Source organism: Pollicipes pollicipes, unplaced genomic scaffold (genome assembly GCF_011947565.3).
Source record: "Pollicipes pollicipes isolate AB1234 unplaced genomic scaffold, Ppol_2.1 Scaffold_2555;HRSCAF=2994_pilon_pilon_pilon, whole genome shotgun sequence".
Classification (NCBI taxonomy): Eukaryota; Metazoa; Arthropoda; class Thecostraca; order Pollicipedomorpha; family Pollicipedidae; genus Pollicipes; species Pollicipes pollicipes.
In genome coordinates this window covers 7,943,614-7,966,257 of record NW_023596136.1, presented here as the reverse complement: position 1 = coordinate 7,966,257, position 22,644 = coordinate 7,943,614, and the positions used below count along the sequence as shown (strand labels likewise).

Below are 22,644 nucleotides of genomic sequence, written 5' to 3'. Positions count from 1 at the left end.
AGGCTGCTGGGCCTGCTGATAAATGAGGTGTTGTCCTGGAGTCCACTGAAGTTGTCATGATGGCCACTTCAGCACTCGCTCCGTGTTGTTTGTTAGCCCACGAGATGAGCTGGGCATGTGTTGAAGTGGAGCATTATCCGGTGCCGTATGAAGCGCTGGTGCGTACACTAGTTCGTTACGACGACGGAGATGCGTTTTCACGTCCGCAGGACCTCAAAGATCACCCGATGAAAGCGTGCACATACCACTGGCAGCATTGCTTCATACCACTGAATGTGCGCATGGTCATGCGAGGATACATACAGGTATGACGTTGCGACGATTTGATAAACAATGGCGGCAGAACGACAGGCAGAACGAAAGACCTTTTCAGAGAAACAAAGCATTTGAATTCACCGTCTGCTGCCATGGTCCCGCAGTTCTATGAGAAGATTGGAGTAAAAAACTGAACCGACGAAACCATAGTGGACATGGCAAACTCCAGGAAAGCCGTGCGAAGAGTGAATGAGGAGAATGAGAGGGGTAGGAACAGAGGTAGGTGCTGGATACAATAAAAGAGGCAGGTGCAAGAAAAGGTGTATAGGTGCAAGAAAAAAGACGAGACAATACACCAAAATGGCATCCGTGAAGTGAAATAAGCATGGTGCTGAGCAAACGAAATGAAATGGTTTTCATATAAGCGCGATGCGGTTGCCCACCAAGGATCATTCACATGATGTATCATTAGTTAGTACATTGGTAATTACATATGATACACTGGTACATTACACATACATACATTGGTAAGTATAATCGACGAGACTGTGAGATATTCTGCTGTTGGTTTGCTCGAGTAAAATAGCACGTCACCATGTGTTGTGTTCAGCTCTCTCCCAGACCGATTATGTCGGCCATTGCCTGTGAGAAGTGACCGCTACCATCAAAGGCGATGTGGGTTGCACACCTCGCTCCACTCCGCCAGCATTCAAGTCGCACCTAATGACAAGACTTGATGATCCAATCCCAGAATTACGGTTATGCTCATTGGAAAAAGGAAGCATTCAAGCTGCCTCCACTTCCGTGAGTTATGAAGCTGTATAGCAAAAACACCCCGACCGAAGATGGCCCTGGCGGTAAAAACGTTTCCTCATTAATTTGGACTAGACGGCATAAGAAGCGAGCTATCTATTCATTCGCCGGGGGAGTTGCCGACTGCCAATTACGTGGTGTGTCGGGGGCACTTCTGCGGGAGGGGGGCTGTCCTGGGACGCCCCCTCCTCCGATCCAACGACGCGGACCGCCCAGAGGCTTCGCGTGAGCGTGGTGCCGGTGGTCACGCAGACGGGCTGCAGACGGATTCCAGACGAACTGCAGACGGACTGAAGATGTACCGCAGAAGAGCTTCAGACAGACTGCAGACGGACTGAGGATGAACTGAGGATGGGCCGCAGAAGGGCTCCAGACGGATTGCAGACGGACTGAGGATGAACTGAGGATGGGCCGCAGAAGGGCTCCAGACGGAATGCAGACGGACTGAGGATGAACTGAGGATGGGCCGCAGAAGGGCTCCAGACGGATTGCAGACGGACTGCAGACGGACTGAGGATGGACTGCAGAGGGCTCCAGACGGATTGCAGGCGGACTGCAGACGGACTGAGGATGGAATGCAGAGGGCTCCAGACGGATTGCAGGCGAACTGCAGGCGGACTGAGGATGGACTGCAGAGGGCTCCAGACGGATTGCAGGCGGACTGCAGACGAACTGAGGATGAATTGCAGAAGGGCTGCGGACGGGCTGCAGACGGACTGAGGATAGATTGCAGAAGGACTACAGACAGACTGTAGATGGGAGGCGAATGGCTTACATACGAGCTCAAAACGAACTTCAGAGGGGACTTAGACAAGTTTCAAACGGACTTTCGACGAATTTGAGATGTAATTCACACGGCCTTTAGACGAACCACAGAGGGTCGGCAGACGGTCGGCAGACGGTTTTCCGGTGGGCTTCAGACGCATCCCAGACAGGGCTGAGACAGCTTCAGGCGGACCTCAAACCTCAAAAGACAGCTTCCACTGAGCTCCGATGGGACTGCACAACAGCCAGAAGAATAGGCGTGATGATTGGTCTCAGTCTGGCCTCCATTGTGCCTCAGACGGGTCCTAGAGAAGGTTAAGAAGGGTTCCAGACGCATCTGATACACTTTGGCTGAGCTCGAGACGGGTTGTTATGGTTCCCAGACGGACTCCGAGATATGGGAGCCGGATGACCTCGCCATATCACCTCACCCATAGGGCCGGATGACCTCGCCATATCACCTCACCCATAGAGCCGGATGATCTCGGCATATCACCTCACCCATGGAGCCGGATGACTTAGCCATATCACCTCACCGATAGAGCCGGATGACCCCATGGGCTCCCTTTGAACTCCAAATAATTTGCCGCGGAGATCCGGACAGCTGTATTACCTGCAGTGCAAGTTCAACACGGACTGGCAGACCCTGTCAGTTCCAGACGTCTGTCTCTCGACGTCACCGGATATCAAGGGTGGGGTGGAGGCTGGTCGAAAGTGATCTCACCCTGACCTGGATGCCAGTTTCATAGAGCTGACCGGAAGCCAGCTGGTGCCCTGCGAGCGTGGTTTGAAATGAGAAGCCGACCAGCTATGTGTCCCGCTTGTATTACGAAAACAGGCACAAACCAAACCAGCTGCCACTGTTCGTTACATATTACACTCGAAATACACTTTCAGTAGGCTACCTTATTAAGCCTGCCCGTGTTACAATCGTTATGTCCTGAAGACGCGACACATCAAAAAGTCCAAGAGCTCAGCATAAGATCAAACGAACGGTAACTTATTCACGTCAATTTTGGACCGAACAGTAACAGGCCGTCGTCTAATCTCCCGTTCTATGACGATCCGAGCCATACTAAGTCACATGCGTCACCAGCTGACGTGTCAAACCGGTTTCGTCTGGATAAAACTCATTCGGCGTCTGGATTGGCGCTTAACGGCGTTTTCAGGTTCAGTTTAATGCATTTTACAAATAGCGATATGCCTGTAAGGTGGCACTGCCTGTTAAAACGACACGGTCTTCGCGTATGTACTGTGATGTATAGTGATTACCTTTCTTGATAGTGCCAAGTTCTCAGTGGTAGAGGCCTAGTGTAATGTAAGACAATCCCTCGCACTGTGCACTTCGTTCTCTTCTTTGCCTGGCTGGCACACATTTATTATGGCTGTGTCTACTGGTGTTACGCTCGCAGCCGTGACATTATCACGACGTCTGCGAGAAACCACGGATGTGCGACTCAATACGTTACTGTTTCATTCCAGCGCGTACAGCATTATGCAAGGGGCTTGCACAGTCTGACCAGGGCACGAGCGGTCAGCCAGTGTGACGACGCGTAGCGCTAGCCGAAGCTGTTATTGCCTACGTCACAACGATTTAGCCGGCACAATCGGTACAACTGAAATATTGGCGCATTTCGCAAGCTTCGTACCACACCGGGCGACTGGAACCGCGGGCTCTGCCGTCTCGAGGCTCACCCTGGCGCGGTGCGGACGGCCGCACTGGCTGGTGCCCGCCTGCGCCGCTACCGCCGGCCGGTGCCCCGGCCCGTGACCCGCCGCCGCCGGCCAGCCAGCCGGTCCGCTCGTCCCGCTGCAGGCCAGGCGTGCCCGAGCCGGCGGGCCGTCCGGCCCGGCGGTCAACATGCACACGGCCGGCTGGCGGGGGTGCCGCCGGCGCTCGCGCTCCCTCGCTCGGTCCGCGGGGGCGTGCCGGCGAATCGATCAGATCTGCCGACGGTTCGCCAGCCGCGGGGAGACCGCCTGATGGCGCTGGCGGACCCCCAGGGAGCGGCGACGGCCGCCGCCGCCACGGTCCGCTCGGCCGGTCCTGCCGTAAACGGGCACGGCGGACGGCGCCGCCGCTAGCTGGCAGGCCGGCTCTGCTTCCCTGCACACAGCGACCGTGCGTTGACCGTCACTGCCGCTCGCGTTCAACACGCCCGTTTTCCTCGGCAGTCACCTTGATTCGGCCATTCTTTCGGCGCTGCCGGGAGTCAGCGGCCGGACGCCTGGCTAGTTCGGCGACCAGCCGACAGGCGGCGCTGCGGTCAGCTGCGTGCCTCGCGAGCAGCTGGGCGGGCGCCGACGCCAGAGCGGCGCCGCCAGTGCCGACCCAGAGCTGCGGGGGGGAGTATAGCGCGGGCGCGCGTGCTGAGCCGTTCCTCCAGCCCCCAGCCGAGGCCCGCGCGGTGAGGACGCCTGCCGAACGCCGGAGGACTGGTGTCGCCGGGGAACCTCAGCAGTGTTGGCCGCTCGAGGAGCGCGTGATAGTGGCGGTGGCTGGTGTGTGTGGTACGGCGGACGTGGCGGCCCGGGCGGAGTCGGCCGCGCGGCGCCTGTATGGGATGAGCCGCGAGCCCGCCGCAGCGGACTCGAATGATGTCTGCACACGAGGACCACACCCTAGGACAATTGGAACCGCTGGTCTCCGGTGAGTGGCTGATGTTTGGCCCACGGCATGGGCCACCTCCCGGAGAGGAGGAGGAACGCTCTGTCTGATCGCATTTCCGGCTTGTCCCCTTCCAATTTCCCGCCCCTGCTGCAAATCGATCAAACGCCTTGCCCGTACATCCAGCAATACGCTGCCGACCGGCATGGCTGATTGCGGGGAAAGGGGAGGGGTTGGTGGCGGCGGGGAGGGGTACGGACCGGCTCACGGCCGGCAGCCGATTTTTCACTCGGCTAGGCCGGTCCCCGAACCCGTCCAGTGTGCGGCTCAAGGCCTCTGCCGGGACGCGCACCAACACTCTCTTTCATCGGCCAGCGCGCCTGCTCGTTAGCTTATCTCCGGGATTTGGGTTGGCCCGGCACGGCCGCTGAACGTGGCACCGAGCGGCGCCCGCCTAACGACCAGGTGTGTTCATGGGGGAGGGGCGGCGGCGGTGCGAGACGCCCGTCGCTCCCCCGCGCCACAACAGCGCCTTCTCCTCACAGCGCCCAGACGCCAGACGCCGGGCGGTGCGGAGGCGGCGGCGTCGCCGGCCCTCACCGCCGCCCGGCGCTGACGGCGTTGGCCGGCCGCTGACGGAAGTCAAGACGGAGCGGCCAAGGCGGAGGGCAGGTGCCCGTGCTGGCGCGCGCGCGCACGCACGCCAGCTGTTATCATTCCGGGCATCAGCTGAGCACGGCAATTTGGCACCCCGTCAAGTGCCGGGCGAATTGTTGTCGGACGCCTGCTCGCGGGAGGGGCCACTTCTCGGGCTCGTCTGTGGCCTCCGGCCGGGATTTGACCGAGCGGGGGCGGACCAAGAAAGCGCGGAGGTATCAGAAAATGTGATGAGTTTCCTTGCATCGCTAATATTTCTAGTGTGTGTTGGCATTGATTTGTTGTTATTTTAATCTTAGTAAATATGTTACTTGCTGTTTCGGCTTTCGTTTTCAGTCGGCCGCATCTCTTAGCGCGCCAGCGAGCCGGTGACGTCAGGCGTTAGCCAGCCGAACGACGTTCTGCGGTGTTTCTCTCGGTAACGCGCACTTTAGCTGCCTGTAATCTAATGTATGAAGTTTTTATGGCGACATATCACTGACGGGCGTAAGACATATCGGACACCTCATTGGACCTGGCGACAGAAAAACGGCGAGCAGCGTCCATAAAACCGCCGCCGCCGCCTCTCCGCGCGCCGAACACTTGACCTCGGTGCCACTTTGGCGCGAGTGCCGCCCTGATTCGGCCGTTCCCCATTCGGGCTGTCCCTCGGTGCGCGATAACGTGCCGGGCCGGGCCGGAAAATGGGAAAGTGGCGGTGCGGCCGGCACCGGCCCCAGGTGGCGGCGGCGTCTCCTCGCGCCTGGCCGGCGGCCGCGCCGCGTGCGCGCCGCTGCAGTCTGTGCGTGTCGGGCGGCGGGAGAGGAGGAGCCGCCCTGGCGTCCCGAGCCGCCCGGCGCCCGGCCGCTGCTCGGCGCTCAGTCGCCAGACAGGGCATCGCACGCGCGCGGTCGGCTTCCCCGAGGAGGCCGCCAGCACGAGCGGCGCCGACAGCTGCGCACCGGGCGGCGCTGCACGTGTATGACGAAGTGAGTAGGCAGGGGCGCATCGGTTCGCAGTGCCGCCAACTCCCCTCGTTGACCGTTCGCCATTGCGCTATTCTGTTTTTTTTTCTTTGAAGCGAGTTGCGCTGTTGTTTTGCGGGGTTTTGATCATGCGCGCTACGTAACTGTGGGCTGAGCTCAGCGCCATGTGGAGATCCTTTCTTCCCGGTGTGATAAATGGGTATGTTGTTATGGTCATGGGCCTGGGCAAACGACGTGTTGGCAGGCGCGCAGTTAGGTGGTTCTGGGAGGGGTGCTCAGTGCTGGGAGGTTTGGAGGTATTTGGGTGACGTTATCAAGAAGTGCTGTTTTCTCCAGGTGAAATGTCACAATATGCCTATTTATGGAATGAAAAGGAAATGCACGTCGTCTCCTTGGCTTCACTGGCTTTTAATAACAAGAAATTGATTCAGTTTACTTGAGTGATATTGGTCAGGCGTGTATAAACAAGTTTGACACAAATTCCACCGGCGAGACTTCCCATGACCGCAAGCAGAGCCAGTCATATCGTGTCTTCGTGTGATCGCGAGCTTACCTCAGTGCCGCGCTCACTAGGGCTAAACGTGTTATGTCAGCACCAGGCCCCTCTTATTTACGCCCATTGTGCCGGCAAATCGTCGGCATGGCCCCCTGCCGTCTGCCCTATTCGAGCTGGACCTCGCACTGTGCCTCAACTCCAACTGGGCAAGCCACTCCGTCCAGAAATACCGTGCCCTGTCAGAGACAGGCGGAGGGCAGGCATGCCCACTCTGGCATCCCACCGCGCTCACGACAGGGGGCCGATGCCAACGGCTTAGCGTGCCTTTTCTAATTTGTCGCGAAGAGGGAGCGGAAAGCTGACGGCTATCTGGCCATCTTTCTCCGCCGTCGGCGGCTGGTCGTGTTTGTTTAACGAGGCGGCGCCAGTCTGAAGCAGCGCCGCCGTCACTCCGGTCTCAACAGGCTGCGCGCTGATGCCCACGCCGGACACCGAGAAATTCTTGCGGAGTTAATCCCCAACGTCCCGACTGATTGCTCCACTGGAGTGACTCGCCGCTGTGAGTGGCCCTCACCCGCGTTCTTTCTCTCTCGAGTCTTTTCTCCGTGCCGTTGGCGCTGCTCTCCAGAGGAGCACTCGAGCCTCTCGGCACTGGAAACTCAGGGCCAGCCCGAGGGTTATCGTAATTTTCAAATATTTAACTTTCTCTGCCGTGTGCGGCGGACTGGAGCCTGTACGGCGTCTCGGCCCTTTGACCAGCCGAGGACGCCATCGGCACTGCCGCCATTGCCACCGCCGACAGCAGCGGATCGGCGCGTGTGGGTGGTCGGCGCTGCGCTCAAAGCGTCCCATTCGCGCCCCGGAACGACAGCACTTAGCCGGCGCCTGTGCCGCGCTCGCCACCGTTGGTCTCGCATCACGCGCCAACGATTGGCCGAGCGGCTCACCTGGCCCTTTCGCGCCCTCCAGACGGCGGCCGAGTGACGCCTCCTCGCCGCTCGGCGCGGCGTGGGACCCGGAAGGGCCTCGCCGGTCGGTCGTTAGATGCCGGGACGACGCTGTTGTTTCGCCCGCGCGGCGGCCGCCACCGCCGCGGCGGCCGGTCGTGTTTGGCGCGCGGGTCGTCCCCTGTTGGTCGCCCGTGTGGCGGGGGCCGTGGGGGACCGCCCGCGGCGCCGGGGGACGGATCAATGGCGACACCGCGTGGTGGTGAGACGGAGCGGCGCGTGGTGCGCTGAACCGTGAACCACATCACACGCAGCCGAGCTCAGAAGGGGAGAACCCGGTATCTGAGGACGCGCTTTCATCTCCGATTTGGTATGTTGATCTGGCTCCCGCGCACAGGCTTTAAATGCTCCATCCCTGACATGAAGCCATCTGACCTGCCTGACATTACTGGCTGTCCCTCCGTGCGGCGCCAGCCCTGTTTGTGACGCCGCCTGTTTCATGCTGAGGAGGCCGGCTCTTCCACGTGGTGAGGTCGCCGGCTGCCCTGCCCTCCACCGGACCCGCCCCCCGCCGCAACCTAGCCCGTGCGACAGAGGGCCGCACAGCGCGTCGGCAGAAAAAGCGGCCGCCGAGCCGGGCGGGGCGCACATACATTACAGCTGATCCGGCACGCGGTCAGGCGCCACCCAGCGCGCCGGTGCCGCAGCCGCCCGTGCGACAAATGTGACGCACCGCCAGCTTATTTATCGAAATGTTGTGGCGCGCGCGGCGGTGCGCCCTTTTTGTGTGGGCGGCGCTCGGGTGGGACGGAGGAATGCGCTCATCCCGGGCGGGCAGATCACCTGCTGTGGACTCCTGGGGGGACCATGCGCTGCGCTTGAGTACAACGCTTCTCTGTGCTGGTGTGTGCGTTTGTTTTACCAGCAAAAAGGAAGCTGCATTGTGCATTGGTTCACTCGTGGTAATGCTGAGATGCTGGCTCTAACGGGATGCTGTGGCTTGAACAAAGGCGATATGCTCTTTGTACTGGCTTTTTCATTATGCGAACAAAAATGGCTTCTACTAATCCGAAGCCTTTAAAGATCTGAAGGTATCGCATCGCACGCCTGCAATAACCATCCCGAACATTATTCTGCGCACGTACAGCGGTCAGATCGCACAGAAAGACAAGCGGGCATCGATCCTTCCGAACGTGCGGCATGGACAGCCAGCAGCCGTTCTCCGGCTATTTACTGACCGCTGAGCGCCGCCACACAATGGCTGCTTAGGGCTCCGTCACGGAGCAGCGCCCTCCCGCCTGCCCGCGATCGCCATCGGCTGCACAGCGCACGGCGGAGCCCGCTGCCGACCTGTGCACCCGCCCGTGCACATCAGAGGTCACCACGACCACAGTGCAGGCACTGGATTGTCACGAGCCGCTGCGTGCCATGCACGTGCTCATCGGTGACCAGCGAAGCCAGTCTTCAACGTCAGCCGGGCACGTCGTCGTCGGTGGCGGCGCCATCCTCTGCACGTGCACACAGTAGCGGCCGCTGCGCCGGACGTGTCGTGTGCTCGGGTCCGTGCCCCACCTGCCACACGTACCTGGGACGCGCTGCCGGCTCGGCCGCTCGCCGACGGTTGGCGGCGGCAGCAGCTGTCGGCGCGTGCTGCTGCATCTCGTGCCCGGACCGCCGCTGAAAAATGAGCGTGCCGTCCTGAGCCGGCTTGCCGCTGGGTTTTATAGCTTTTGACCGGGCTTTCATGGCGCGGCACGGTATGCGCCCGCCGTCAGTTCTGGAGGCATGTCGAGAGCCGCCAGGCATCAGTGTGGAATGGCACCAGTCTGGAACGCGTCGACAAATTTAGATTCGTCTGTGCATGAACGTGTCTCCAAAACCCACACTGTAAGTCTTAATATGTTTATTTCGTCCATGGCACGATAGTTCCATCGTCTAGACATGACAAATATAATTCCACGTCGTCTAGCGCTGGAAGTTTTCGGGACATAAACGCATGCGTGTATCTCTTCCGTAGTCGTACCGGCGATCTCAGGAGACAATGTTTTACCCCATGCCTCTGTTTCCTGCCACACCACATGTCTTCCCCGCAGTATAAGGGCTCGAAAGTCGCCGGTATCGGTGGCCGCATTGTTCACGCAGCAGTACGTGGCGGAGCGTCACGACCAGTTGGCGGCGAGATCGTCCCGGCGGCGGACGAAGGGCCGGCCCGGCCAACACCGCGCCGATCGGACCGCGATGGCACCGCGCTGCCACCGAGTTCTTCCATGCCCCGTGTGGCACACGCTGGCCCGCTTCCCTTCCGCCCGGCACTGCGATCCGACCGCGTCCTACCTCAAAGGGCCCTTGTTTTTGAAATTCAAATCCGTTTAACAGCATCGGACCACCCGTGCGCGAGACGCGTCCCATTCATTAGCTGGTACGTTTATGAAATTCCCAAACACAGCGGCGGGCGGGTTTGTTTGCTTTATCGGAAATTTGGGGCCGAGTCCCTTCGGCGCACAGTCGACGCACGTGCGCCGGGTTCGACCGAGTGCGTATCCGGCACGCATACCGACGGCGGCGTGCTGGCGCGCCGGCCCCGCCGCCTCTTCCCTGCTGGGCTGCGCCGCAACAGTGCGCTCCCCGCGCTGCCCGACCCCAGCCCACCGCCGGCTGCGGGCATTGTTCGGCCATGGCAGAAACGCCGTGATATCGGTTTACCCTTTTTATTGGGCTTTTTGTCGGCTCTGCTTCCACAGCATTGTTGAGGAGCGGGCGGCGGCGGGCGGTTCGCGTGTCGTCGCCGCAGCGACGCGGGGGCGCCGGCGGCGGCTGCCCGCATGGCCAGCCGCCCGGCAGACGGCGACACCCTGGGAACGCCGCCGCACCTGGTGGCTGTTACCTCGCGGTTAAACGCCCTGGAGTCGGGGTGCCAGCATGCGACTCTGGGCATTGGGCAGCGTGGGGCTGCCGTCTGTTTGCGGCAGAAATGCGAGACAATGGCTTCTCGTTGGTATTCTTAGCGTGAGAGGTTTCTGGCATTAATGCATGGACATGCTGTAAACGTCACCACACAGTACGTGATGTACACGAATGAACTCCTGTGGTGTTTTAGTTATTCTCACTCAATTCGTAAGCAACACGTTGCGCCAGGATCTAGACGAAGACCCGTTGAAGCAGTGACCACACCTGCGGGCCAGCGAACCTTGTTTGCCAACAGGGTTGAACCAGCCATCAAAAGCCCAGTTTGGGCATCAGTGGCGATCGCTGATCAGACCCGTGTTCGAACCGCGCGTTGGGTCGGTGCTGACACAGAAATCAGCCAAGCTGTTGTGAGCCAAGCCGGAAGAGATCTCTTGACAGTTGCTGTGAGTCGCAGTCGGCGTTTATTTAACCTTATCAGCCAGTCAGCGATGATACGACTCCAAGATGAATATGTGCAGCTGCAATTACTAGCATTTGCATGGGTGCAGTATGTACAATAAATAGAGGCCTGTTTTACTTTTTGTTCCAATAAGGTGGTTATTGGGGACTTTAACAATCGGTAGGACGGCCTATATCGTTAACGGTTGAGCCGGAGAAAACGCTGTGGAAACGGACGCCGGTATCACACCGCGTCTCTTACATCGGTGTGGACTCGGCTCTGGGACAAGCAGATCTACGTCAGAGGCGGCAATCCGCGTCTATTCCTCCAGAACGTCATCATTCACAAGTCATCTGGCGAAGGAGGCCGACGTTTGGTGGCACTTCATTTGTTTCGATGGCTCCTCTGTGACGTCATATTGTACGCATTGGGGCGCGATGGGGAATTGGTCTGCAAATGGGTGAAAAGGCTTCTGTTGCGGCGCAATCTGCGTGGACGTGGCAGACGTACAACCCTTGAAGCCATCAGCGCGCACAGGAACCCCTTTGTCCGGCATTGTTTGCTAATTTATTTGGCTGGGGCCTCAGTCCATTTCTTTAACGACTGGGTAATGGTTTTCCGGCGCACTTCCCTCAGCTCGTTGAATGAAGGAAGAGTAATTTTCGTGTTAAGACGACTGGACCCCTGCGGACACGAGGCCGTTGCGTGCGTGGGGCGGCTGGGTCATGCGTCCCTAATCGACGCAGACCAGGAGATGTTCGCGGACCGCGAGAGAGTGGTCCCGCACTCCGGCACCAGTGAGCGGGATCGCCCCGTCACGTGACGTACTGACGTTGTGTCGCGTCTCAAAACGCCGCGCTGCCCGGCCTGGTCACGTGAGCGCTGCGAGCCGCTGTTTGTCGCGAACTGGTAGCGTACAGTGGTCGCAAGACTGCTCTGTTCTGAAGCTGGGGTGCTGATACAGCAAAACACCTCCGCCGCGTGTGTCGTCTGTGAGCGGGGCCTGGGCGCCGTGGAGCGGGGCCTGAGCGTCTCGCAGCAGGATCTGGGCGCCGCGTCCAGCGCGGAACCGAAAACAGCGCTCGCCTAGCCGGCGAGCGCCCGCGGCGAGCTAAACATCCGCTGCAACCGAGGCAATCTGAGCACTGAACACGGCTGCATCCGGTAGGCCGTCAGCCTGGACCGACTTTGTCGATGGAGGGCGAACCTCCGCTGTTTTCAGCTCAGCAGCTGCAGCCAGCCTCTGGCGATACGCTTCAGTTACCAAACTTTGGAAGGAGCTTGCTTGTGCAGCTGCGCGGCGGATATGGAGGAGTCTGGCCAGTGACATAATGACCGCCTTTGAGTCGTGAAAAGCTGCTGTACATGTGTCAGGAGCCTGGGCCAGCGTGCCCCCCTATAGCTGTGTTGTAAACATTTATTTGTTCAACCTTATCGCTGACAGAGCATGGCGAGAGCAGCAAAAGAGGTCAGTTGATGAACAATTCGTGCAGCTGACACAGATTAAGGTCACGATGTGGTTCTTAGTATCCTGAGATCATGGCATAAAATATACAAGCAGCAGATGGAAAAATGTTTACACAAAGCCACCAGGAAGTATTTTTGGAAGGCAACTCTTTTGCAAACAAACCTTTAGTGCATCCATATAGTACCCTCTGAATACGCAGCGGCATGTTAGTGCTCTACGTTACGCGCGGCTAATTTGTCGTTAGATTCCCTGTTAATTGAGGATTCTCAAAAACCGTTAATCGTCCACAGTTTTGTCTTGGACCTTCATGGGGGCTACAAGGGAGCTATTTTTATGCCTTCAGGCAGCATGTGAAGGTCCACTTCAAGGGCCGTTAATGTAGGTTTAGTCATGTGCTTGTGAGGGTGTCAAGATGACTGCTGTTGCTTCTACCTTCAGAGTGTTTTCGTGATTCTAAGGGGTAGTATTCGTAGTCCCGAAGATGGCGCGAGGCCAAACGTCGGCGAAAAACGGCTATTGTCAAGTAATATGCCGCACTCATGTGCACCTCCTTCGAACGCTGTGCCTGCATTCGCTGTAGTTGATTCACAACATGACCATTTGGTGAGCCATTCCCTTAGCTTGGATCAGCAGAAGCCGCTGAAGAGGTCTGTGCCCTTATACGACTGCGAGGCTTTAGATTGGGTCTACCTGCTGGTAGAGTTTCTCTTCTCTCACCCGCGAAAAGCGACGTGAAAGGCGTTACAGACCATGACCATTACATGTGTCGATAAATGATGCAGCGATTATCATTAACGACCCAATTCAGAATCCAGGCCATTCTGTGTCCCGACAACATTCCTGGAGCAACAGAACAACGCCTTAGAAACCGGCCGTTGAGCTCCCCGCAACGCCAACGCTCGCAGCTGGGCCGTGCTGGGACCGGGCGCGCTGCTGCCGCTGCTGACCATGGGAGTGTATAAACACAGACACGCAGTGTTTGTTTACCACCATTAGCGCGTCACCGAGCACACCCGGCCACCGGCTGGCAACCGCCGGCTGCTGGTTCGCGCTTGTTTGCCGCCGCCAGTTGGGTGCTGGGGACGCGTCTTTTGCTGCACGTCACTGGTCATTGGCCGTCATTGCCCGCCGATGACTGTTGGCCGTCTTACACCGGGCGCCGCGCCGTGGCTGCCCGTTTCCCCGCCGTACCTGGGGGGGGGGGGGGGGCGACCCTCCACCGCCGTCACCTGACTGGCCGCGGCCTCGTGGCATTTCCGCCTCGTCCGCGCATCTATCGTCCCCGCCGCCAGTCCACGGCCGGTGCGGGGTGGCGAAGCGTGAGGCGGCCGCCCGCAGGGCAGAAACAGAGGCAGATGTGGCACCCCGTGTTCCCCTGTCCCCGCCCGCCGCCCGCCCGGTTCTGATGCGATCAAGCTGGTCGGTCGGCGCTTTTGATGTCCTGTCCGGCTCGCACTTAATGCGTGGACGGGCCCGGAAGTGGCGCCGGCACCCGGTTGCCCACCTCGGGAACGGGTTCTCAAGACAGGGGACCGTCTGCCGCGGGGGGCTGGGCGAGGGAAGGGAGGGGGGGGGGGGGGGGGTGGCGTGCAGGACGAGCGGCGCCCAGCTCAGTCCGGGACAGGCGACGGCGGCGGGCGGGGCGGGTACTGCGCCGCACCTGTGAGACCGGCCCCGAAGCGCGCGTGACTCGGGCGCCGGCCGACACCCAGCCCCTGCACGGCTACAGGGCGTGGCGGCGTTTTGGAGGTGTGGACACGCCGGGAGGCGGTGGGTGCTGTGGTGGCCGGGCGGAGCCGGGAGGCGGCGGGTGCTGCGGTGGCCGGGCGGAGCCGGGAGGCGGTGGGTGCTGTGGTGGCCGGGCGGAGCCGGGAGGCGGTGGGTGCTGTGGTGGCAGGGCGGAGCCGGGAGGCGGCGGGCGCTGTGGTGGCCGGGCGGAGCCGGGAGGCGGTGGGTGCTGTGGTGGCCGGGCGGAGCCAGGAGGCGGCGGGCGCTGTGGTGGCCGGGCGGAGCCGGGAGGCGGTGGGTGCTGTGGTGGCCGGGCGGAGCCGGGAGGCGGTGGGTGCTGTGGTGGCCGGGCGGAGCCGGGAGGCGGCGGGCGCTGTGGTGGGCGGCGGAGACCTTTCTCGGTCACGCCATGCCGGAGCGTCACTGACCGCCATCAGCTGTGGTGGCCGGCGGAGACCTTTCTCGGTCACGCCATGCCGGGGCGTCACTGACCGCCGTCAGCTGGGAGACTTTTCAGCGGGAGAGCAGGACTGATGGTGCAGAGCGCAGTGGAAGGGACGGCGACTGAGCGTGCAGCTTGGCACCTCGCACTGTACCGAAACATGACTGTGCTGCTCAAAGGCGTGTGACCCGATTTGGGCCAGAGCTAGGTACCGTGAAGGACATTTCTTTTTAGTCACACGAGAGAAAAGCGTGCGGAATTTTCGTTCGCCCTGGCACACGTTCTAACACCTGGGGCTTATTTCGTATGGTTTGGGTTCAAGGAAACTGTCATCATCGCCTTCACCCTCAGTTGGGATGGTGTTAAATGTAACCGTTCTCGCCACAGTCTCCTCATCCGCCCCGCCGGCCACTGGACCGAGGGACGGCTGTCCATCCGCCCCATCGACCACTGGACCGAGGGACGGCTGTCCATACGCTCCACCGATCACTGGACCGAGGGACGGCTGTCCATCCGCTCCACGGACCACTGGACCGAGGGATGGCTGTCCATCTGGCTGGCCGTTAACTCCTCCAGCAGTTAGCGTGCGTGATACATAGGCAAACTTTGCTTTTACGAGCGCTGAGCGCTCAGTTAATGACTGGTCATGATCACGGGCCATCAATTGCTTAGCTTAGCTGCAGCCTGTCGTCTCCGGCCAGCGGTAACAGTCAAGACCTGGACCTCACTGCCCCTGACAAGCCAGGTGCACGCTGCGTTCCTCAACTGGCGGCCATGCCCTGTGGTCGCAACTCTGCGAGCGGAGTATTCAAATTAGGCGTGATCATCAGGCTCAGGTGTCTGCCTATTAGGGCTACATTCCGTCTCCGGGAGCGTGATGGGATGGGGATGAGGAGTGATGGGATGGGGATGAGGAGTGATGGGATGGGGATGAGGAGTAATGGGATGGGGATGGGGAGTGATGGGATGGGGATGGGGAGTGGTGGGATAGGGATGGGGAGTGATGGATGGGGATGGGAATGGGGGATGGGGGATGTGAGTGGGATGGGGATGGGGTGATGGGGGATGGGGATGGGATGTGGAGGGGGAGTGATGGGATGGGGATGGGGGAAGTGATGGGATGGGGATGGGGAGTGGTGGATGGGGATGGGGAGTGATGGGATGGGGATTGGCAAGTGGTGGGATGGAGATGGGGAGTGATGGGATGGGGATGGGGAGTGATGGGACGGGGATGAGGATGGTGGGGGATGGGAATGGGGAGAGTGGTGGGATGGGGATGGGGAATAGTCGGTTGCTGATCGGCCACCGCAAGCGGCGGTGGTATGCTGAACAAGCGGCACGGTGAACATTCTTCAGCGTCTCTGCTGGCATTAGCGTCGCGACGAGGCGGGCCGCTCCAGCGATCCCTCCCGCTGCCGTCTGGTGGCCGGGACAGGGACAGGGTCGAGGGCGGGCCGCCCAGCGATTCCTCCCGCTGCGTCTGGTGGCCGGGACAGGGATAGGGCCGAGGCGAGCCGCTCCAGCGATCCCTCCCGCTGCCGTCTGGTGGCCAGGACAGGGACAGGGTCGAGGCGTGCCGCTCCAGCGATCCCTCCCGCTGCCGTCTGGTGGCCGGGACAGGGACAGGGTCGAGGCGGGCCGCTCCAGCGATCCCTTCCGCTGCCGTCTGGTGGCCGGGACAGGGACAGGGCCGAGGCGAGCCGCTCCAGCGATCCCTCCCGCTGAGGTCTGGTGGCCGGGACAGGGACAGGGCCGGGGCGAGCCGCTCCAGCGATCCCTCCCGCTGCCGTCTGGTGGCCAGGACAGGGACAGGGCCGGGGCGAGCCGCTCCAGCGTTCCCTCCCGCTGCCGTCTGGTGGCCGGGACAGGGACAGGGTCCGAGGCGAGCCGCTCCAGCGATCCCTCCCGCTGCCGTCTGGTGGCCATGGCCGGGACAGGGACAGGGCCGAGGCGGGCCGCTCCAGCGATCCCTCCCGCTGCCGTCTGGTGGCCGGGACAGGGACAGGGTCGAGGCGGGCCGCTCCAGCGATCCCTCCCGCTGCCGTCTGGTGGCCGGGACAGGGACAGGGTCGAGGCGGGCCGCTCCAGCGATCCCTTCCGCTGCCGTCTGGTGGCCGGGACAGGGACAGGGCCGGGGCGAGCCGCTCCAGCGATCCCTCCCGCTGCCGTCTGGTGGCCGGGACAGGGACAGGGCCGGGGCGAGCCGCTCCAGCGATCCCGGCAGTAGGGAGTGCTGCCGCCGGTCGTCTGGCGCAGCGCGCTGCAGGACTCGCCCCCGTCTCCGGCCGGGCCGGGCTGGGGGGGGGGGGGGGGGGCACCACATCGCCGCGAGGCGACGTGCTGCTGCTGCCTGCTGCATGGCTTTAGCCGGCTGGGGGCGCGCCGAACGACACACCTGTGTCGTCGTCTGGCCGGGGCGATCCGGTCTGACGGCAGCGGCATCACACGCCAAACTCAGCGGGCTCAGGTGGCGTGGAACACGGCATAGCTGAGAGACGGAGGCGGAGCGAGCTCCACCCCGGCACACAGCGAGCTCTTTTCCGCCAGAGGACGGCTCAGAGGCGCCGGTCGAAGCCAGTCTGTCGGCAGGGCACGGTCAGTCCATCCGTTGGCATCTGGCCCAGCTGGCCGTGCTCGCCCCGGTTCGTGCCGCGCCGTATACTCCGCACTGTCAGCGGTGGGCGCGCTCTGCCGATGAGCCGCGGAGCACGATCCTGTTAGGCTGACCGTCCCAGCAGGAGCCGTCGGCTCGGGCGCCCGCGGCGCGAGCCAAGGCCGACCAGCGCCGATGACGTCAGCGGCGGCATGGCCGGCGCTGACGGGGTACCGACGTCAGTCACTCCGAAGTCACGTGCGGCGCGCCGTGTTTGTGTGTTTTTGACAGGGCATGAGGCGATTTCGGCCGAGTGGGTGCCGGCGCGGGCCTGTTCCTATTCAGATGGCCGGGGCCGTCGGAGACAAACAGAGGCGAGCGGCGCCTCGCAGGACTGTCCGTCGGCGACCCGTGATGAATAGTGTTTACTCGTCGGCCCGACGCGCCACTGATACGCAATGCTGATTGTTATTTTAGCGACGCGTCGGCTAGCGAGGCCGGTCAGTAGGCTATTGTGTGGGGTGAGGAGACCACAAATTGTCGGCGTCACTGCAGCCCGGTGATGACGCCTGGTGGTGGGCACCGAGTCCAGCGCACAAGCCCGCTCACACCTGGCATGCAGATCTGGACTTCCTGAGTGATCCATCTCTGTCCCGGGCGCTCCAGAGATCATGTGGTCAGTGTCCTAGGCGATGTGAATGGGAGCGGGTCGTACGGTCACCCTCTCGGATGATCAGCCTCATAAATATACACCCGAGCTGTGCTACTCTCTGGCGCCATGATGCTCTCAGCGAGACAGTGACCGGTGACCGGTGAGTGGGTCAGTGACTGGTGACCGGTCAGCAAGAGTGACCGGTGACCGGTGAGTGGGTCAGTGACCGGTGACCGGTCAGCGAGAGTGACCGGTGACCGGTGAGTGGGTCAGTGACTGGTGACCGGTCAGCGAGAGTGACCGGTGACCGGTGAGTGGGTCAGCGACCGGTGACCAGTGAGTGGGGAAGTAACCGGTGGCTGATAAGTAGGTCAGCAACCAGTGACCGGTCAGCGAGACAGTGATCGGTGACCGGCCAGCGAGACAGTGACCGGAGACCGGCCAGCGAGACAATGTGCGGGGACCGGTCAGCGAGACAGTGGCCGGTGACCGGTCGACGGCGCGACCAAAACGGATACACTGCGCCCCACCAAGGCGTGAGTGAGCTGGAACCGCCGTGGCACGCCGGGCGGAAGGAGCGGCACGGCGCGGACCTGCGCGGTCGTGAGTCACACGCTGTGTACGGTCCATGGCCGGGCAGCGGAGCCGGCGCTGACATCCGGCATTGCGGACCGCTCTACGACCTTGGTCGGGCCGATGGTGCTCTCTGTATAGCGTGCTCAACGTGTGGGTTTTGGTGCCAAATCGCGTGTTTGCTGGGTGGAACTTGCCGTTGTCCGAGAGAAAAACCTCGCGCCAGGTAAGCGCATGGTGCACCGGGAGCTGAAGTGGGCGTAACTAGGTTTGGTCGCTGACGGTAGCATTCGTGAACTTCATAGGACGGTGCCTACAGAGCCAATAATGACTGCAGACAGCTAATTGGGCAAGTCGCCTGTCATCCGTCGGTCCAATACGGTGACACACATAAGTAATGACGAGTACATGTCCGTTCTGTGTTATTCACTCCGGACCGGTCACTAATTAATTTCCGCCCGCGCTTTTTCCCCACCCTTGAGCTCATTTGGAGGCTAATGCTGCGGCGGCAGTCGGTGCTGTCGTCTGCTGGGATTATCTGCATTCGTCACGGACGGCGAGCCGGTCGCAGTGTGCGCCTGTCACCGTCACGGCGACGGCGCCCGTCCAGCGCGGCCGTCCAGCTGGGTTAGCAGTGGGCCGGCCCGCGCGCGGGCTGTTTTTCCGGCGTCACACCGCGGGTCCATCATGCTCGCTCCATTACCGAGATTAACCGCTGAACAAAGGTGACACCGGCCGACGCATCCTAACGAGCGCGTCACAGCTGTTTTTGCGCGGCACACGCGATGAGCGGAACAGTGCGGATTTGTCACCCCGTCCGCTTCGGGGCGGCTAAAAAGGCGGACAATTGCCGTGACTGTGCGGAGTGGACCGTTGCCTGCAGCGGCCTGGGCGTGCGATGGATCGCGCTTGAAGCCGCTTAAGTCGACCTGTAGAGATCCGCTGATCATCTGGAGGTGGCTGTCGAGATGCCTCCGCTCGCGAACCGTTGGCCTCTCGGCTTCAGCCTGGCGTGGGGCTCGCTCGGTGCCTGTATGGTGCGGTGTCCGGCGGGAGGTCCTCAGCGGTCCGCCGCGGAGTCCTGCGGGAGGTCCTCAGCGGTCCGCCGCGGACCCTGCAGCCGAGCCGGCACCAGCCTGGCCGGTGCGGCGCGTCTCGGGCCGCCAGCTGGTCAGTTTTCCTCAGGTGAATGGGCAGTGGGCATGCAGCGGACTCCGATCTGGTCCGTGCGACACGTGCTGTTGTGGTTCGGTCGGGTTCGGCTGGGCTGGCACAGCGCGGCGGCCTGTCCCGCCCGGCTGCGGGTGATAGTCACGCCCGAGGGGTGGCGTCGAGGCTCGGCAGGCAGGCAACTAACCAGCCGACCACAAACTGACTGCACGGGGCGCTGGTGGCATCAGAACAGGACCCCGCACGGTGACATACGACCCGTGTGGCTGCGCCCCTGACCTGTGCTGACCCGGGGTGACGCACGGCAGCAGCCAGTGTCACACGGCCGCCGCACGCGGCTGTCGTGCGAGCCGCCTCCTCTACAAGGTCCCCGGAAGTCGACTGGAATGCAGCGCCCGCGGTAATAATGGCGCGGCGGCTGGCGAGGCCGACGGTACGGGACGGGCGCCGGTGTCCCTCCCCGCCACACCTGTACCGCCGGCGCCCCCCGCGCCCTGTCGGCGTGCCGCCGGGTGGTGTACAGCGACGTGGGTCGTCTAACGAGCGCAGAGACGGCCGACAGCCGGCTCGGGGCTAAGCTGCCTGGTGTCGTCACGGAGGGGACGTCGCGCGCCGCAGCGGCGGCGACCCGTCTCACGTGCAGCTGCGCACCGTGACAACACACGCGCCCACACACACCAGGCACAAAGCCGCGATTCGGCGGCGGTGCAGACCGACATGCCCTGGGCCGGGGTCAGTGAACCGACGACGTTCGGTGCGTGTGTTGTTCCCAATCGCGTATCAGATAGCCCTATCAAAGCAATTACAGATACCGGCGCTCGCGATCGCCGCAGCAAATGAAGCGTCATTGGCGAATCAAACAAGCGCAGGGCACCGCGCGGCGCTGTAAAACCGAGGTGAAACCCGACTGGAGTCAACATGCGCGCCGTCGGCGTGCCATGCTGACCCAGGGGAGTTTGTTCGCTGTGCGGGCGGCCCGATGGAATGCGAGTGCATGTGCGCGGCGCCGCTCGCGTATCGCGGGCGCCGCCCGCCGGATCTCTCGCACCCGGGCGCTGGAGCCGTGCGATGACCGGCGAGTCCGTTATCAGTCTCGCCCGCCGGTGAGAGTGACGAGCGACGCGTTGGGAACAAGGAGAAACCGATCGATGTCAAACTCCCCAGCAATGCAGAGTTCAGACATGCAGACCCAGACATGTCGCGCTGGTTGCGTTCTGTCACGACCGGGTGCCGGTGGCCGTTTTTCAGTTAGCATCGCTGAACCCGTGTGAACCTTACGGCGTCGTTTTCCCATTATGGTCTCCGCATTTCTCCGTGGTCCGCTTGCAGACATTGGCGGCGGTCTTGACTCTTCACGAGACACGCGCGCTACATCGGCCCACTCTCTGTTATTGGTTGCATTTGTTGTTCGGCGCTGTGCTGCCTCGCTGGTGTGTAGTGTCGAGGCGGCTACAGACACCCTCTCCAAGAGAGATTGCATAACTCACAGATGGGGGTGGAATACTTTGCGCAAGTCGGAAATGCGGGTTGAGGCGTTTTGCGCGCTGTCTGTCTAATCCATTGTTATTCGTCAGCGAGAGCGTGGTTGCCTGTCATTATGAGTGTATCACGTGCACGTTTCCCCACGCTGAACCGACCCGTCCTGCCGCAGGCTCCACGACTGACCTGGCCAGCGTAGTGGAGATGTTCGACAGCCTGCTGGAGCGCAGTCGCAGCGCGGTGGCGCGCGAGGCCGGCTCCGACTCGGACCAGGCCGAGCGCTCGCCGCCCGACTCGCCGGAGCGCACGCCGGCGCCCCTGCGGTCGCTGCAGATCGTCGAGGAGCGCGACGAGCCGGCGCCGGCTCCAGAGCGCAAGCGTGACCCGCGCGCTGGCCGCTACACCAAGCGCCGCTCGGCCGAGCCGCGCCCGCTCTCGGTCAGCTCCACCTCGTCCTCGTCCTCGTCCGCCTGCAGCTCGCTGCCGCGCGGCCGCGCCTGGCGCCTGCAGGGCGACGAGCCGGCGCGACAGGAGACCGGCGGCCTCCGCAAGTCGGCCAGCTCAGGTCAGTGGCTGGGGACGGCGGGGCGGCCAGCTGGGGACGGCAGGACCCTGAGGCACGGACCGGTCTCGGCCCGGGGACGGCAGCACACCAGGTCGTGGTTCAGTGAGGTTGACAGATGAAGTCAGGCCAGCTTAGTGAGGGACATGCTTCGCCACGAGTAACACGCGTTTTCACCCGCCCCAAATGGCGCCACGAGTGAACGGGGCGGGGGCGTCTGGCTTCTCCACTTTCTGACGTGGTCCCAGACAGAGCTTCCTGAGGCAGAGGTGCCGGACCGCCAGCCACACCGTGGAAGGCAGGGTTTACACGTTCTCTTGCAACCGTCAGTGGCAGCAACACCTCTCAGCGTGCGGCGTCTCCGGGTCCGCGCGTCGTTAGCGGGGACCTCGGGTCCAGCAGCCGGTGTCTCTGGGTTCGCGCGTCGTTAACGGGGACCTTGGGTCCAGCAGCCAGTGTCTCCGGGTTCGCGCGTCGTTAGCGGGGACCTCGGGTCCAGCAGCCGGTGTCTCCGGGTTCGCGCGTCGTTAACGGGGACCTCGGGTCCAGCAGCCGGTGTCTCTGGGTTCGCGCGTCGTTAACGGGGACCTCGGGTCCGGCAGCCGGTGTCCCCGGGTCCGCGCGTCGTTAGCGGGGAGGGCCCTCGGGTCCGGCAGCCGGTGTCTCCGGGTGCACCAGCCCACTCTGTCACGCACCGCGAGCGCCCACGCTCGCTTCCGCCGCCGCCCTCACTCGGTGTGGAGAGCGGCCTGCTTTGTCGGTTCATGAGACTGTTCTCACGGGCGCTGACTGAGCCGCCCCGCTAACGGGGACAGTCTCGGCAGAGCGCTCCCGCCCGGCTCCCATTTGGGTCACCGCCCCACCGCTGGCCGCCGCTCATGGGCACTTCACCCCGTGCACAGTGCATGCTCACGGCGTGCGAGCATGAAATGCGCCAACGGCTACCATGTGTGAAAGAGCTGTTAGGTCTGACTGATCTGGCTGGCCCTTTCTTGCGCCCCAGTTTCTCCGCTGTGGAGACTGGTGGGGTGGGAGGATATTGCGGTGTGGTGATCGTGTCAGTGTTCCCCCGTGTTCACACTGTTTGGTTCGCCTCCGACTCACTGCAGGGGCGCGCTACGTACC

At 62.1% G+C, this 22,644-nt stretch overlaps 1 protein-coding gene across 1 annotated transcript in view; it reads left to right on the top strand.

Annotated features, from left to right (window-relative positions):
• Positions 1-4,172: 4,172 nt before the first annotated feature.
• LOC119107036 (pleckstrin homology domain-containing family G member 1) overlaps positions 4,173-22,644 on the top strand; it is a gene marked incomplete at its 3' end in the record, with an annotated part of 45,989 nt that continues 27,517 nt past the window's right edge. The window contains 2 exon segments of the mRNA XM_037230392.1: positions 4,173-4,483; positions 21,130-21,522. Coding sequence (XP_037086287.1) covers positions 4,429-4,483; positions 21,130-21,522 — 448 coding nt within the window.